A 16043-nucleotide genomic window follows, 5' to 3' on the forward strand; every position below is an offset into this window, starting at 1 on the left:
ACCTAATGCAAATGAAGTAGGAGGGATTATAAACAAATACAGCTCCCTGATTGGTTGTTATGTTTTCAAAAGTTAATGGGAAACCTCAATTGTTTTTTCCCATCCCCTTTTAGCATACAAACAGTCTAATCAACTAAAATTGAGTACATGTGGAGCTGAACTATGGTTGATATCACTGATATCAATTTTATGCTCAAACAGCTTTCCATTTACAAAACACCCTCGTTCGAACGTCGTCTTTCCAAAGACGTATTCAGGGAATCGTAGCAGCGATGCATAGACACGAGGAGGCATCTAACAAAACAACCATTTAAGGGTTTACTGGACAACGAACTGAGGACGTTTTCCGTAATCAAAAATAGAAATGGTCATAAGAAGCAAAAACAACAGATATAAATCCTTCTACGTGGTCTCACAGGCAAAAAGAGAAACGAACCGTTCTGTCTATTCACACAGGATCCATGCACGACTCCTCTGCCAGTAAACCCTTAGTTCAGTGTTTATAGTGCTACCAGTATGCAAACCCTGAATGTCCACATAATAAATTATCAATGAAAAATATTCCTATGTACAGTGTAGCTCAATAAAACGTCTTTAAACTCCATTTGCATGCAGTCAACTGCATAATATACAGGCAATAAGTAAGTTAGGTCGTTTCTTTGGCAGGCCAGAATCCAGCTGGACATGCATAGAGAGGTATGTACAATCAGAAAACCGGCTCCAGGCTGCTGCGGAGTCTGGACTCCCACAGCGTCCGGAGAGAAACGTCTGTGTGCAAATGTTGGAGGATGTTTGTCAGCGTCACCAGTGGTGCCAGAGGATCCAGAGGGCGCCAGAAGAGCAGGTCTTCATCAGTGGAGACAAAGCGCCATGTGAGGTCCACACCACTGGTTCAGCTCCCTTCAGAGCCCGTCGTCCTTCTCTGAGTCCGGGGACACGGGCCTGGAGACGGTGAAGATGTCCTGACGTTGGATTTTGGTTTTGGGCGTGGTGGAGGCCGGCGGCACCAGCGTGCTCGGCCGCTTCTTCTCCGACAGCAGTTTGATGATTTCCGCTACCTGACTCTCCAGGGCGCCAAGGCGGCCCCCCAGACTCTGAATGTCCCCCCGGAGCTCCAGCCGGGTTTCGTGCAGCGCTGCCTGCAGGGCCTGCTCCGGGATGGGGCAGAAAGGGTGAGGGGACCCCGCTCCGATGGGGAGGGGGCTGTGGAGGAGCGGGGAGACGGCGGCGGGGGTCCTGGCCTCCCCTGCGCGGTCGATCCTCAGCTCGCTCTTGGTGATGCCGCTGTCACACGAGTCCGTCTTACGCAGCGGGTTGTTACTGGACACCCCGCCTTCCTCGGCGTCCCCGCCCCCTCCTGTTTCCTGACCTTTACCCTCCTGAGAGAGCATCTCCACGGAGACGGCCTTCACGTTGTTGTTCAGCCCCTCCTTCCTGGCCTCCACTGGAGCCATGTTGTTTTTCAGGCGCATCCAGCCCGTGGCTTTAATGGCGGGCTTGGCCAGCGCCGGGCTGGTGCTGACTTTGAGCCTGACAGTCTGCTCGTCGCCGCCGGCCCCGGCCGCACTGGGCTGCAGCTCCATGATGTCGCAGTTGTTCTGCTTGGCGGGCGGCTCCCCCGGGTGGCTGTACGCCAGCGAGCACTGCATGGGCGTGACCTGAGACACGGTGAGCACGCTGCTGCTGGGCGGCGCCCCGTTCTGCAGGGAGCAGTGTGGCCGCTGCAGGCTGAGCGGCAGCGAGTGCTGCAGGCTGGAGTGGCCCAGCGCCAGGCTGTGGGGGTGCAGGTGCTGGTGGTGCAGCTGCTGCTCCACCTGCAGCTGGTTCTTCTCCAGGTCCACCTGCGAGGCGGCGGCCGCGCCCTGGTTGCGGAGCTCCTTCTGCTGCTTGAACTTCTGGAAGAGCTTCCTGACCGGGTGGTCCTGCGGGATGGTGAGCTGCACCTCGTTCTTGGCCCGCTGCCGCTCCTCCTCCTCCTTCTTCACCTCACTGATCTTGCGGAAAATGATCTGCAGGGGAAACAGAGAGAAATAACAACACGCTGCTTATCAGATCACCGTCATTTCATATGAATACTATGAATACAAATCCACTCGGGGCATTTCCCTGCTGAGCTTGCACATTAATCATCGCAGATAACAGCTTTTATCCCCAACTGTCAGGAAAAGACTCAAATTTATTACTATGGAAATCTCTCCAACTGTCGGCGGATTCTTCTGTCATCCGCTCCGTGCTGCTCAGGTACTTCTGGATATCCGTGTTAAATTATCCATCGCTGCTCCTACACCTCCCCCTGTATTATTCAGCCATATTGGCGCCTGTCTCTCCTGGCTCATCTTACACACTAATTACATCGGGAATGACAGACACCCCTGCGAGGCAAGCAGCCAGCCACCCAACTGCAGATTTGGATGTTATTCCTGCTTAAAATGAAAATCCTCCCATTAGACGGCGAGCTGAGTCAATGTTTGCGCTGAGGAGGGAGGCGCCCACCTTTCTGCACCCATAATCCACCACACCAAGCGTTGCTAGCTCCTGGACGCCTTTCAATCATCCAGCTCCACTTCCTGCTCAGAGTCGAGCCGAGCAAACGGTGCTCTCAGCCAGAAGAGCACAGGAGGAGACGGAGACGGAGACGCCCTGTCAATCACTCTGAGTCTCCACGGCCACCTGAAGGCACAGCCTGGATCATTAACACCGCTAATTAAATCAAACAGGACAGAGCGTGGTTGGAGTAATTGAAAACTCAGCCGTGCTGGTTTTGTTACGTTATTGGGAACAATAACTCGACTGTCTTTGTGAATAAACCGGAGCAGAGTCTGTCTCCACTGAGCCGCTGACGGAGACGTGACGGGATCAAACATGAAGAGGTTCACCTCTCACTTTGCGTTAACTTCATCTTCTGCTGTCCCTTCGTGTTCACACTCAGAGATCCAAAAACTTCAGAAATGTCAAACGAAACCGTGCAGCTATCAAAAACACCGATAAAGAGCTCTGAGTGGATGTCATGTTCAGGAGACGGCTGAAAATCAAACGTCTTTATCGTTTAACGTTCACTCTTGTGCCATTTGAAGCAGACATCCTTACAGGAAGTCTGATGTGTTGATTAAAAAATAGCTGAAAGTTGCTGAATCATAAGAAAAAGTCAACTTCTACAGGAGTAATCCTGCTCAATTGTCTCCTCTGTGCCTCTTACTGCAAAATGTATTACATTTCAATTTTTAAATATTTTTTAATATTTCAAAATCGTTGAACATTTGCGTAGTTTTCGAATTTCATTTTTTGTAAAACATTTAGTTTTTAAAATGTTTGATAATCTTTTGAATTTCATTTTTTTAATATTTGTTTTAAATTTAGACCAAAAATTATTTTGCAAATTTCAATTGTTTTTGTTTTTTGTTTTTTAACAAAAATGATACTTTGGAAATAACAATTATTTTTTATTATTTGCTATTTTATAAAATTTTTGCATTCTTTTTAAATTAAAAATACAAAAAAACTAAGAGACATTGCATGTACCTGTTAAGAAATATTTTAAAATTGAAAAAACAATTGAGATTAATTAAATTTATTTTTTTCCCTTTTTTTCCCAAATGTTTCAAAATTGTTCAATATTTGAGAAGTATTTGAATTTGAATTTTCTTTTTTTTTTTTACTTTTGCTTATTTGAATGTTTGCAAATGTTTTGGATTTCTTTTTCTTTTTATATCATTTCAAACTTAGAATAAAAATTCAGATTTTTTTATGACTTTTTTTGCAAATTTCAAAATTTATTGAATTCCTGCAAATTTTTGCCATATTATAAAACTTCCATTTTTTTTTTTGCAATTTGCAGTTTTTAAAATTACATTTTTTTATGATATGAAATTTTTCAATTTTTTTTAAATAATAAAAAAAAAAACTAAGACATGACATGCACATCAACACATAAAACTTTTCATTTAGATAATTATTTGTTTATTTTTTACACTGTTTACATTTAAAAAAAAAAAAATGTTTTTATTGTGAAGATAAAGTAGATTTTGTGTCTCCTGAATGACTTTAATCCAGGGAGCTGAGAAACAATGGCTCATATAAAGTAAAGGTTGCAGACCCCTGCCTTAACTTATTCAAAGTTTTTAGAGTCAAGAATTATGAAATCTGGCACAACTGTTTTCTCAGAAAACCTATAATACACAGCATAAATGATGATGTCAGACAGATTTTGAGGGGGTGAGCGTCCTTGGTTTGACGTGCAGATAAAAACCCTCAGCATCGTGCTTCTATACGCTGAGATGATCCCTCCCAGCTCCGTCTGCCAACAGTCTGCAGAGAGTCACTTCTAACAACAAAAACTCAAAGTTCACAGAAAAACAGATAATTAATGCTGAAAGTTTTATAAAGGAGGGTCCTGGCAGTAAATACTCATGAGGAAAGCATCTCCAGTGAGTGGACCTGGAGTTCAGACTGTTTGGATAAAAGTTGATGAAAAGTTTGGAGAGAGGCTGCTGGATTTAATGGACGGTAATCTGCGCATGGAGAGCCTCTTCAAACCTAATGGCCCTCGAGGACGGAGCAGTTTTGGAGCTGTGTTTTGAGCTGTGTTTTGTGTGAATATGGAAGAAGACTTCTGCCTCATGTTTTCTTCCTGCATCAGCGAAATGACGAGCTGTTTTCAGACCTATTGTTAGCAGCTGAATGGACAGGAACGTCTGAAAACAGGAGTTTTTAGTGTTCAGCTGACGTGTGACAGGGCTGTGACTCAGACACAGGATGCTGCGTCTTAAACAACAGGATGTCAGTGACGACACTTTGACGAAAACACCTTTTTGTGTCCAAACTGTTTCCTCCGGAAATCTCCATAGCTAGTTCTTCTAGTGGCTCAGAGTTTTTTTCCTAACTCAGCAGTTTAGAAGATAATAAGGTGTCAAGTCTGACCAATCAGAAGCACAGCTCAGCTGATCAACAGGCGGGCGCCCTACAGCTGTTGGTGTGGAGGTTCAACGCCAAGTTTCAAAAGACAAAACTGGAGGAGACAACAAGTAGAGGGAGTTGAGAATTATAATAAGGGCTGTCATTTTAACGCGTTAATTAGGTTAATTAATTACACCGCAAATTAACGCGTTATAAAATTAACGCAGATTAATCTGGATCCCAAACCTGCGAGGCGTTCAAAGACCCACTTATTTTTAAATGTCTGGCACCGTGTGTCCTACTTGGAAAAAGTGGTGTTCTCGTCAGATTTTCAAATTTCCGACGGTCCCTGAATGTATCACACGTGACATCAGCAACATGCTTTAAACCGGGGGGAAGGAAGCGGGACGTTTTTTGTGACTGCCGTCCACATCACGTTTATTCACTCGTCCTTTTTGAAAATCTGCAGAAAACCAACGGTTTGCTCAATTCTGTAAAAAACAGGTAATTCTACACTCTTTACTGCATTAAATAAGCTCTGATTGATCGATATTTGTCCTGTATTTAAATCTAAAGAATTCTTTGAAAATTTGCCTCCATCTTCCTGGTGTCATGTTTCAGCTTGGGGCTGCTCTGCACCAATCAGCAACAGTTTGTGTGTTCAGAGCATGTAAAACTGAAAATACTTCACTTTACTTTGATCCAAGACTTGAATTAAGTGTTTTGTACATAGTTCCTCACAGTTTTTAGCCTTTAGCCCTGGTTCTCCTGACCTCATAGAAGTATAGAAGTTTATATTGCAGTGAAAATTGAGTCAACATCCAGTAAAAATGTGACAGAAGCAAAAAACGTCCTAAAAATCAAATCAGCTCATCTTAGGTGCAGGTCTGTGTAGATTTTGTAAAGATAGAACCATGAAACTTTTTTTCATGTGTTCCTTATGCATCAGGGTACCTAAAATGTGTTGTATATATTCCCACCTTATTTTTAAATGTTTTTTAGTGTCTTTTAATGTAATTTTAATGTCCTGGAATTCAAATTCTTTATTTTGGGACCTTAAGCAGATATGAGATTAAAATGCGATTAATTAGATTAATTAATTACAAATCCTGTAATTAATTAGATTAATTTTTTAATCGCCTGACAGCACTAATTATAATCACTGTTTGTTATCACATTCAATTATTTATTTTATTTTAGAATTTTATACACTGCTTTGTCTCCATAGATTTGGTGAGGGGACCCCGCTCAGTGTCTTTAATCATCAATACCCTCTGTAAGACAGATAACAATTCTCAACTTCAATAAAGTATTTTTTAAAGCTACAAGGAGCCACTGCAGAGGAATCAAAGAGCCACAGGTTGAAGACCCTTGGGTTAGGGTCGGGGTCAGGACACTCCAGTCTCTTGACCTGATCAGTACAAAGTGGAATCAATGTCCTCAACTAAAGAGACATGTCATAAGCCCCGTACGACCCCCTGTGGTTATCTGTAAACCATCAGTGAGAAGACTTCAGCTGCCGCTCGCTCAGGGGTTTTTCCAAAGCGCCACAGAAAATGTCGGTCAGTGCAGTAACATGTTACATCTCCGTACGCTGCGACCGGGACCAGAGGCCTGACTCATCCCTCGTTTCTGCTGACCCAATTATTCCGTCCTTCTGTCTCCGCGGCAGCCAGCGCTGGTAAAAAGAGCTCCATTCACAGCGTGGACACAGAGAAACGCCGTGAGAGATGTGGAGGTGGATAAATGGCTCCTTGACTGAAGAGACGTTAACAGAGAAGAACCAGCGACTACAGAGATTATCTAAAGAGTGTTAACACTGACATTAAGGTCACCTGCAGACTGAAATAATGATCTATTACAGCACTTTGGTAACATTAAAGCTCTTTGGCCTTTCACCTGATAATGCTCTGAGATAAGGTTGTTTTATAAGTCACTGAATACGTTATGTGAAGCTCCTGTAGTCGTAACTTGAGGCCTCAGAATTGTTATTTTTCTTACAGAGGGTATTGATGATTAAAGACACTGACACTAAATAAAATCCTGTGTTAACATTTAGTTGAACTAAATCTTCATCCCATCTGTCAATAAAGCCTGCCACCGCTCTACTTCACCTCCTACAACATCAACATCCACCAACTTTCCATGCACCTGTGGCTAACCTCAAGTTTTACAGCCCTGGGAAGATAACTACATCTACAAAAAGACTAATCTGGAAGAAATTACAGAGTTGAGCAAAATTTTTAATATGTATGTATCAAATTTAAGTATTATTTCAAACATTTTCAAAATTTCAAAATTAATTATTTTTTTGAAAAAAATCAAAATAAAAAAAATTGCAAATTTTTGAATCATTTTTCTTCATTTTTGTGATTTTTTTTAAAAGTTTTTTTAATAAGTACATTATATTAAATAAATATTTTTTAAGAAATACATAAATTGAAATAATAAATAGTGATAATAAAAATATTTTTTCAATAAATAAATAAAAATTAATACAGATAATAAAAAATAAAACAAAAATTCCTTAAGTTTCAAACTTTTTGAAAATTCACAACTTTTTCAAATTTTTGCAAACATTTGTAGTTCCAAAAATGTTAAAATTTTCAAAATTTCAAAACTTTCTGAAATGTTTTAAAAGTGATGACATTTTTTTTTGCAAATTTTCAAAATTAATTAACTATTTTTGCAAAAACAAAAAAAAGAGATTGCAAATTTTTGTTTTTTTTTTTTGTAAATTTTCTTATTTTTTTAAATAAATACAAAACATAATACAAATATTAGAAAATAAACAAATTAAAAATGAATAATAATAAAAATGATAATATTTTACATTTATAGATCAATAAATAAAAACAATTAAAAAAATAATAGAGAAAAAAAACTCCTTAAGTTTCACATTTTTAGAAAATTTACAACTTTTTCAAATTTTTGCAAACAATTGTAGTTCCAAAAATTTAATTTTTTTTTAAATTTCAAAACTTTTTGGAATATTTTACAAGTGATGCCATTTTTTTTTGCAACTTTTTAATATTTAAAAATATCCACATTTCTCAGATTTCTCAATTTTCTGATTTATAAAAAATTATTTGAATTTTAATTTTCTTAAATATTTGAAAATTTATTAAAAACCAAAAACTCAGAAATCTGGAAAGCTGCACACTTTTAGTCTGACCCTCCAGCATTTATACGGTGAATCCATGTTTCAAGTATGAGAAAGCAGACTACACACTTTTAGAGCTCTGCCCCTAGTGGTCATTCAAAGAACTGCATTGGCTTCACCTTTCAGCACAGGAGCTGTCCGCTGTAGTAAAACTAAACGTCAGACATGTGGAGTAGAAACAGTCCATGTTTCACAGTAACTCACATTAAACAGACTCAAACATCTGCATGGTTTTAAAATCAGCATCTAGGTGACAGATGCCTCCTGCCAGCTCTAACACCTTCTTCCTCTCTAAGTTTGTAATAAAATCATAAATCCTGCAGCAGAAATGCAGAACCTCATGTCTGCTCTCTGTTTGTGTGGTGTAAATTCAGTGGAGTGTGTCTGCAGACATGCAGCCGTGTGTGCACGTTGTTCATCATTAAAGCCATCACCTATGGACAGCCCTGCAGTTGAACCCCACTCTGAGCTGGTTATCTCAGAGCTGATGCTCACTCAGCCTGTGTGGTCCTTTCATATTTCACCCCAATCTCTCACAGGAACACGGGGCGTCTCCTGAGAGCGCCGTATGCAGATTTATGGATGCATATGCTAATGTAAAGGGAAAATAACAAGCAGGGTGTGGAGAGGAACGGCAGACGCTAAACAGAAATATCCCAGAGACAGGAGGAAACATCTTCTGTACGATCAGAACAACAATCATACAACATGTCAACTGTTACCAGGGACAGATGACAGAGAGGAATTAACTATCAGGTCCAGGGGTCTGCAACCTTTACTAGGAGCCATTTTCCCTCAGCTCACCTGGATTAAAATCATTCAGAAGACACAAAATCTAATCGGAAATTTTCAACATAGTAAAAATCAAGTGAATAATTATCTCAACAAGAAGATTTTTGTTTTAAAAATTGTTTATATGATGTCTTACTTTTTTATTTTTAATATTTAAAAAAACATCATGAATTTGCAAAAAAAAAAAAAAGTTGCTTTGCTACTCTGAGCATTGTAAAAAATGAAATAAAAAAAATGCAAAAACATTTGATGTTTTGAAGTTTCACTTCCAAAAAAGGCAAATATTGAAGATAAATACAAATATGTATTATAAATTTCATAAATTTGCAAACTTTTAAAAAATTTCACCAAGTTGCAAAAAAAAAAAATTGAAATGATAATTTCAATATTGAAATATGCAATAATTTGGAAAAAAATTAAAAGATTTTAAATTTAAAAAACTCTTAAATTGCAGAAAATTTTAAAAAGATTTTAAATAATAAGAAAAAAATTCTTAAATTTTCAGAAAATTTTTAAAAAATTGTTATTTAAGTATAATGCTCAGGTTTTTTTAAAAAAAGTTTTAAAAAAGGAGCAAAATGAATACAATGGAATTGAAATTATATGCAAAAATAAAAAAAAAAGCAAAAAAAATCTTTTATGTATTTATATATTATTTATAATAATTTTTTATTTAAAAAAACAGCAACAAAGAAATAAATAAATAAAAGAATGAAATGAAATGACAATGTCTTTAATCATCAATACCCTGGCAAGATTTTTTTTATTATTTCAATGTTATTTTTTTAAAGCCCCAACAAGCCACTGCAATGGAGTCAAAGAGCCTCATGAGGCTCCAGAGCCACAGGTTGAAGACCCTTGGCCTGGTCGGACTCCAAATCAGTTGTCCTCTTGGAGTAAAGGGTCCAGGGTCTTAAGTTATTCCTGGTTCCTGTGGTTTCTCTAATTACAGTGTGAGGAGGTGTGATTTGGAAGCAGAGATGATTTCCTCTTGAGCCCGTGTGTGAAAATGTTGGAGAAACTGTGAAGATCGAGGTGTTTTACCAGAGTTTTCTCATCTCTGACAATTTGCAAAAAAAACAGCAAATTACATCAGCTGACATCAGGAGCATGCATCTGCACAAACTGACAGCCCAACGTGACGTTAAGTGTTATTGTCAGAAAAGAATCATGTGAAAAAGTGGGATTTCTCCTCTGTCAGCTTCACGCAGCTGTGTCTGCAGCACCACACCAGAAATCTATTTTTAACTCCCACTTCAAAGCTCTCTCTGTAAAGATGCTTCAAACTGTTTCAGCTCCAGGATCAACCTTCAAACCAGACACAGAACAAACCCCGTACGACGCTAACCAGCCGGCCCGGTGTGTGTCAGGTTTAAATATTCAGGACGCGAGCTGGAGCAGAGTGTCGGGTTTATTCAGGGTTTCACAGACAGAAGGAGAGGACGCTTTGAGCTGAGTAATGTCTTCATTTCAGCCCGACTCTGACCCGGGGCCAGGAATAAAAACTGTAAATCTGAGAGAGAGAGGAAAAGGAAATATTGTGTAATATCAGCCTGAGTACAGACAGACAGTGTGATGAATAGGTGAGCGTGGAGAGGATGTTCTGTGGGGCTTATGAGCAGCGTGGTTTTTGATTTATTCGTCAAATTCACACAAGTCTGAAATGCTTGTTTTACTTCGAGTGTATAAATGCTGTAAACACAGGAAGTCAGACAAAATACTGTCATCCAAGAACTCCTGAATTAATCATAAAACAAGAAAACAGACAAAAAAACGAAACCATGGTGACACTAAGACACTGGTGTGAACAAGGGTGGGGTGGAATGGGGGGGCTCAGCCCCTTCATGGGGTGATGGTTAAAAAAAGGCAAACTAAGATGACCACGTTGTAGCCAAAACACGCGCTGAAGTGTCCGCTTGGGAGACAAAGTGCTCTCAGGTGCCAATTGGGAGCCAAAATGCACTTTAAGTTGCCTGCCTGGGAGCCAAGACACATGCTAAATGACCTTCTTGGGAGTCAAAATGCACTTAAAAGCTCTTTTGGGAACAAAATGCTCTAAAAAAGCCTGCCTGGGAGAAAAGAACCACACTAAAACGCCTGCTTGGGAGACAAAATGCGCTTGAAAGCTTTTTGGAACAAAATGGACTTAGGAAACTCTCTTTGGAGCCAGAACAAACACTGTAGTACCCATTTGGGATTAAAAATGTGCGCATGTGCCACTTGGGAGTCAAAATGCACTCTAAAGTGCTGCTTGGAAGCAAAGACACATGCTAAAGTGCCTGCTTGGGAGCCAAAATTTTCTACAGAGCCTTCTTTAAAGAAATTGCACACTCAAGTGCTTTCCTAGGAGTTAAGGCACATGCTTAAGTACCACTTGGGAGCCAAAATGCACACTTAAGTGCCTGGGAAGACAGGCCACACACTACAGTGCATGTTTGGGAGCCAAAATGTTCTGGAGTGCCCACATGAAAGAACTGCACACTTAAGAGCCTGCTTGGGAGATAAAATGTGTTGAAAAGCTTTTTTAGAAATAAAATGCCCTGAAAAAGCTCTCTTGGGGACCAAAACAAACACTGTATTGCTGACCTGGGATGTAAAACGTGCTAAAGTGCCTGTTTGGGAGCCAAAATGCACTTAAAAGGTTTCTTGAACAGAATGCTCTAAAAAAAACTCTCTTGGGAGCAAAAAAATACACTAAAGTGCCCACTTCAGAGCCACAATGCACAAACGTATTTGCCACTTGGGGGCCAAAATACTTACCATAGTACTTGGTTGGGAGACAAAATGCCGTTAAAAGCTCTTTTGGGAACAAAATTGCACTTAAAAAAACTCTCTTCTGAGCCAGAACCCACATTTCTGGTCCATTTGGGATTCAAAATGTGCGTTAGCACCCACTTGGGAGCCAAAATCTTCTTATGAGTCTGCTTTGAAAAATTGCACACTTAAGTGCCTTCTTGGGGGCCAAAACATACACTACAAAGCCTGCTTGGGAGATGAAATGCACTTAAGTGCCCACGTTGGAGCCAAAATGCATACACCTAATTGCGCCTTGGGGGTCAAAACACACTAAAGTGTTTGCTTGGGAGCCAAAATGTGCTTAATTGCCAAATTGGGAGCCCAAATGCATGCTTAAGTGCCTATTGAGGAGCCAAATGTTCCTTAGTGCCCATTTGTAGGAAATTGCGAGCTTAAGTGCCTACTTGGGAGCCATGACACATGCTGAAGAGCCTTTTCTGGAGCCAAAATTTTCTTAAGTGCCCAGTTGGAAGAATTTGTATGCTAAGGTGGCTTCTTGGGAGCCAAAACGCACGGTAAGTTGTCTGCTTGGGTTTCAAAAAGCGTGCCAAAGTGCCTCCATCATTGACACAACACACTTCACTGCCCTCGTGGCTGGTTTTAACATGTTAACCATGTCTAAAGTTAAATTTTGTGCCCTCTTAAGTGGCGAGAATGCGCTGTGTGTGCCTTTTTGTTTGACTTTTGCCCCTGGCCTTCAAAAAGTTTGTGTACGCCACTGCACTAAGCTACATTTGAAGTCATAACAGCATAAACATCAGCCGTTTTTTTGTTTTCCCTTTATATGGATCCAACCTTGACAGTATTTGACTCTAGCTGCTGTTTTTCCTGCTGCATTTAACCCTTTCCACATGCTTTGTAAACTGGACAGTGTCATTAAATCTCATGATAATCTTTGAGTGCATTGGGCCAAAAGAAAGACAACACATGACCAGCAACAGAGGATCCTTTCTGCTTCTTTATCAGTGAAACCAAAACAGATGTTTGGCTGAAAAGCAAATTTCCTGCAAAGCATCATGGTCCCTGCCTGTTTTTATTTTGATCTCCTCCTGTGAAGTCACTCTCCATCTCTCTCACTGTACCACGCAGGAGGAAATCACTCTCCCTTTCTCACCCATGATGCTGTGATGTTTATGCAGAGCTGCCGGCGCTCACACCGCGCTCCCCCGCTCTCATTCATCATCGTAATCGTCCGGCAGGAAGCAGCTGTGTGTCGGTGCGGCGAGGGAAGCGTCATGGCGGCGTGCAGGAATGACAGAGGAGCCCATTAAAGAGGAGCGTGACTTGTTTGTGTAACGGGTCACATTCAGATAAACCGGCAAACGCAGCACAGACCATCAGAGCGGAGAGGAGCTGAGACAGGCAGGCAGCTGGAGGGGGCGAGACTCAGAACTCCACGGGAAGCAGAGCTGAGGTTTTAGGCAGGTTACAAACTCAGGTGAGTTTGCTGAAGTGTAAAAAAGTTGATGTTGGAAAAGTTTCTTAACAAATTCAGTTTTATAGAAAACACGGCAGAGGGAGTGGGCTTCACACCCCGACTGTGTTCAATCGATCCCTTCACCAACATCTGCAGAGTCTGAGTCTCACTCTGTGGACGGATTGTTTCTGACTCTGGAAACCTGCGCCAGAGTTTTTATTTTTACTGTGGTAGATTCTTTATTTTCTCAGCTTTAAACCGTTTCAGCCAAAATACACCAGATGTGTCTCTGAACTGGGTCTGACATATCGGAGCTGTGCGTGCGTCCATTCAAAAAGCAGATCGAGCAGGACAGGAAGTTGTGCGCAGGGAAAAATGTAAATTTTCATCTTGTGATCTCATCTCGTCCAATCTTTCTCATCCTCTCTCATTTTATCAATTCTAATCTCATTTTCTCATGAAACTTTTGTCTTATCATATCTTATCTCATTTATCCCACTCTCATCTAATCTCATTTCGTCTGACCTCATCTCATCTTCTCTAATCTCATTTCATCTCATCTCATCCAATCTAGTATTATCTTTTCTCCTCTTATTTTGTCTAATCTACCCTCATCAAATCTGATCTTTTCTCATCTTGCCTCATCTCATTTGATCTAATCACATTAAATCTAATTTTTCTCATTCTATCTAATCTCATCCTCTTTTCTCACATCTCATCTTCTCTGAACTCATCTAATCAACTTTCCACCTTATCTCATCTGGTGTACTACAATCTCAAAATCCCTCATATCATTCCATCTATTCACATCAAATCTCACCTTTTCTCATTTTATTTAATCTCATCCAATCTCAGCTACGCCTATTCAGTCCCATCTCATCTTCTGTCCACTTATCTAATCTAAATGTATTATCTTTTATCTCATCTCGTATTTTCAGGTCATCTTCTTGCACTCCATCTACTCTCATCTTCTATCATCTAATCCAATCTCTATTAATCTTTTGTCATTTTACCTTATCTTATTTTATCTAATCACATCAAATATCATTTTTCTTATTCTATCCAATCACATCCAATCGTATCATCTCTCACCCTCTGTTCTGTAATCTCATCTTATCATATTTTCTCATTTCATCTAATCTCATCTGGTCTCATATTTCTCATTTTATCCAATCTCATCTGCTCTCATATTTTATCATTTCATCCAACCTCATCTGCTCTTATATTTTATCATTTTATCCAATCTCATCTGCTCTCATATTTTATCATTTCATCCAACCTCATCTGCTCTTATATTTTATCATTTTATCCAATCTCATCTGCTCTCATATTTTCTCATTTCATCCAATCTCATCTCATCTCATATTTCCTCATTTCTTCCAATCTCATCTGCTCTCATATTTCTCATTTCATCCAATCTCATCTGCTCTCATATTTTCTAATTTCATCCAATCTCATCTACTCTCATATTTTCTCATTTCATCCAATCTCATCTGCTCTCATATTTCCTCATTTCTTCCAATCTCATCTGCTCTCATATTTCTTATTTCATCCAATCTCATCTGCTTTCATATTTTCTCATTTCATCCAATCTCATCTGCTCTCATATTTTCTCATTTTAATTGGTATGTTCTCATTTTCCCATTCTCTCATTTCAACCAATCTCATCTTCTCTTATTTTAGCCCTTCTTATCAAATCTCATCTGCTCTTATCTTCTCACGTCATGTCATGTCATCTCATCTCATCAATCTTATTTTACAGTAAAAAGGTTCCTGGTGTAAAATCCTGGCTTATCAGGAACTTTTCTGTGTGAAGTTTGTGTTTTCTTCTCATGCTGTGTTGCGTCTCTCCTCCCACAGTACAAAAACCTGCTCAGCCGGTTGTTTCGCGAATGGTTATCTGTCTCTACATGTCTGCCCTGTGATTGGCTGGAGACCTGTTCAGGGTGAACCCTGCTCCTCCGACGGACATATGTTTAACCTGATCAATGCTTCAGATTATACCTCACTTATCTCGTCACCAACACCACCTTGAGCGACTGTTTCTGTAAATCAAAGGTTTCCTCTTTAAGACACGAGCGCCATGAAAGTGAGACCGAAGTTGTTCCAGTTATGTGCCACCCTGATAAAACGAATCAGCTGAGAGGAATGACCCAATCACACTCAGGTTCATGAAAAAATAGCTGAGGAGATGAGGTCACTTAAGGTCGTTGGGCTGGAGATTGGGAGCTGGAAACTGAAACAGAAAAGTGAATAACTGTCTCTCACAGTTATGAGTTATTACACGCCTCCAAATACAGAAAATCGATGAGAGAGAACTTTTAAATGGACTTCGACTTTTGATTGATTCAGAATTTACTTTTAATTTTCCCTTTTCATACTCGCTTTAGCATCACATCAGATGTGTTATTGAGTCTGAGGCTCCGGCATGACCCCGCGTTAAGGAGCTGATCCTATTTTTAACACGAGACGCAGAAAATGAGAGATGGCTGCGGTTAAACGTGACGCATTAACTTCATCAAACAGTCTTCACGTTCTGATCAAACAGGAAGCTTTACATTGATTTAATCCATACATCAACACCCGCTGCTCTTTGCTCTTTGAGTCGTTGTGATTGAGGTGAAGTAAAGCTTCCTGCCGCGCTCCTCAGGCCCTGACGTAAAAAGTATTTCTGTAATTTAAAGCAGCAGGCCTGCATGAAGCCAACGCCAGCTCAGCACACTCCGACACGAAGCCTCCCATCAGCGGCCGCCAACAGCAGTCTGTCAAACCCTGTAAATTACACACACTACTTAGTCTAATAAAACACCAGCTAACTGCGGCGGAGGCAGATTTTTGCTTTTATCCCACATTAGCTGCAGCTCCACGATGATAAAATAAAATTAAAAAGGTTTGCAGCGGCAGGAAGTCGTTCACCAGCTCCGGTAACAGGCAACAGGAAAAGAACCTGAATGAGACACAGCTGGAGGAGTTATACCATTA

General features: G+C 40.2%; 1 protein-coding gene across 2 annotated transcripts in view; it reads right to left on the minus strand.

Annotated features, from left to right (window-relative positions):
- Nucleotides 1-201: 201 nt before the first annotated feature.
- The window catches only part of kcnh5b (potassium voltage-gated channel, subfamily H (eag-related), member 5b), a 167061-nt gene continuing 151219 nt past the window's right edge, over nt 202-16043 (minus strand). For both annotated transcript variants that reach the window (XM_074692016.1, XM_074692017.1), the window contains exon 13: nt 202-2009. In XM_074692016.1, the coding sequence (XP_074548117.1) occupies nt 903-2009 (1107 nt within the window). In that variant the 3' untranslated portion in view covers nt 202-902. The remainder of the gene's footprint in view (nt 2010-16043) is intronic.

The sequence above is a fragment of the Halichoeres trimaculatus genome, unplaced genomic scaffold, assembly GCF_033239565.1.
Source record: "Halichoeres trimaculatus isolate MK-OKI-2021-1 unplaced genomic scaffold, fHalTri1.1 fHalTri1_scaffold_17, whole genome shotgun sequence".
NCBI classification, from domain to species: Eukaryota; Metazoa; Chordata; class Actinopteri; order Labriformes; family Labridae; genus Halichoeres; species Halichoeres trimaculatus.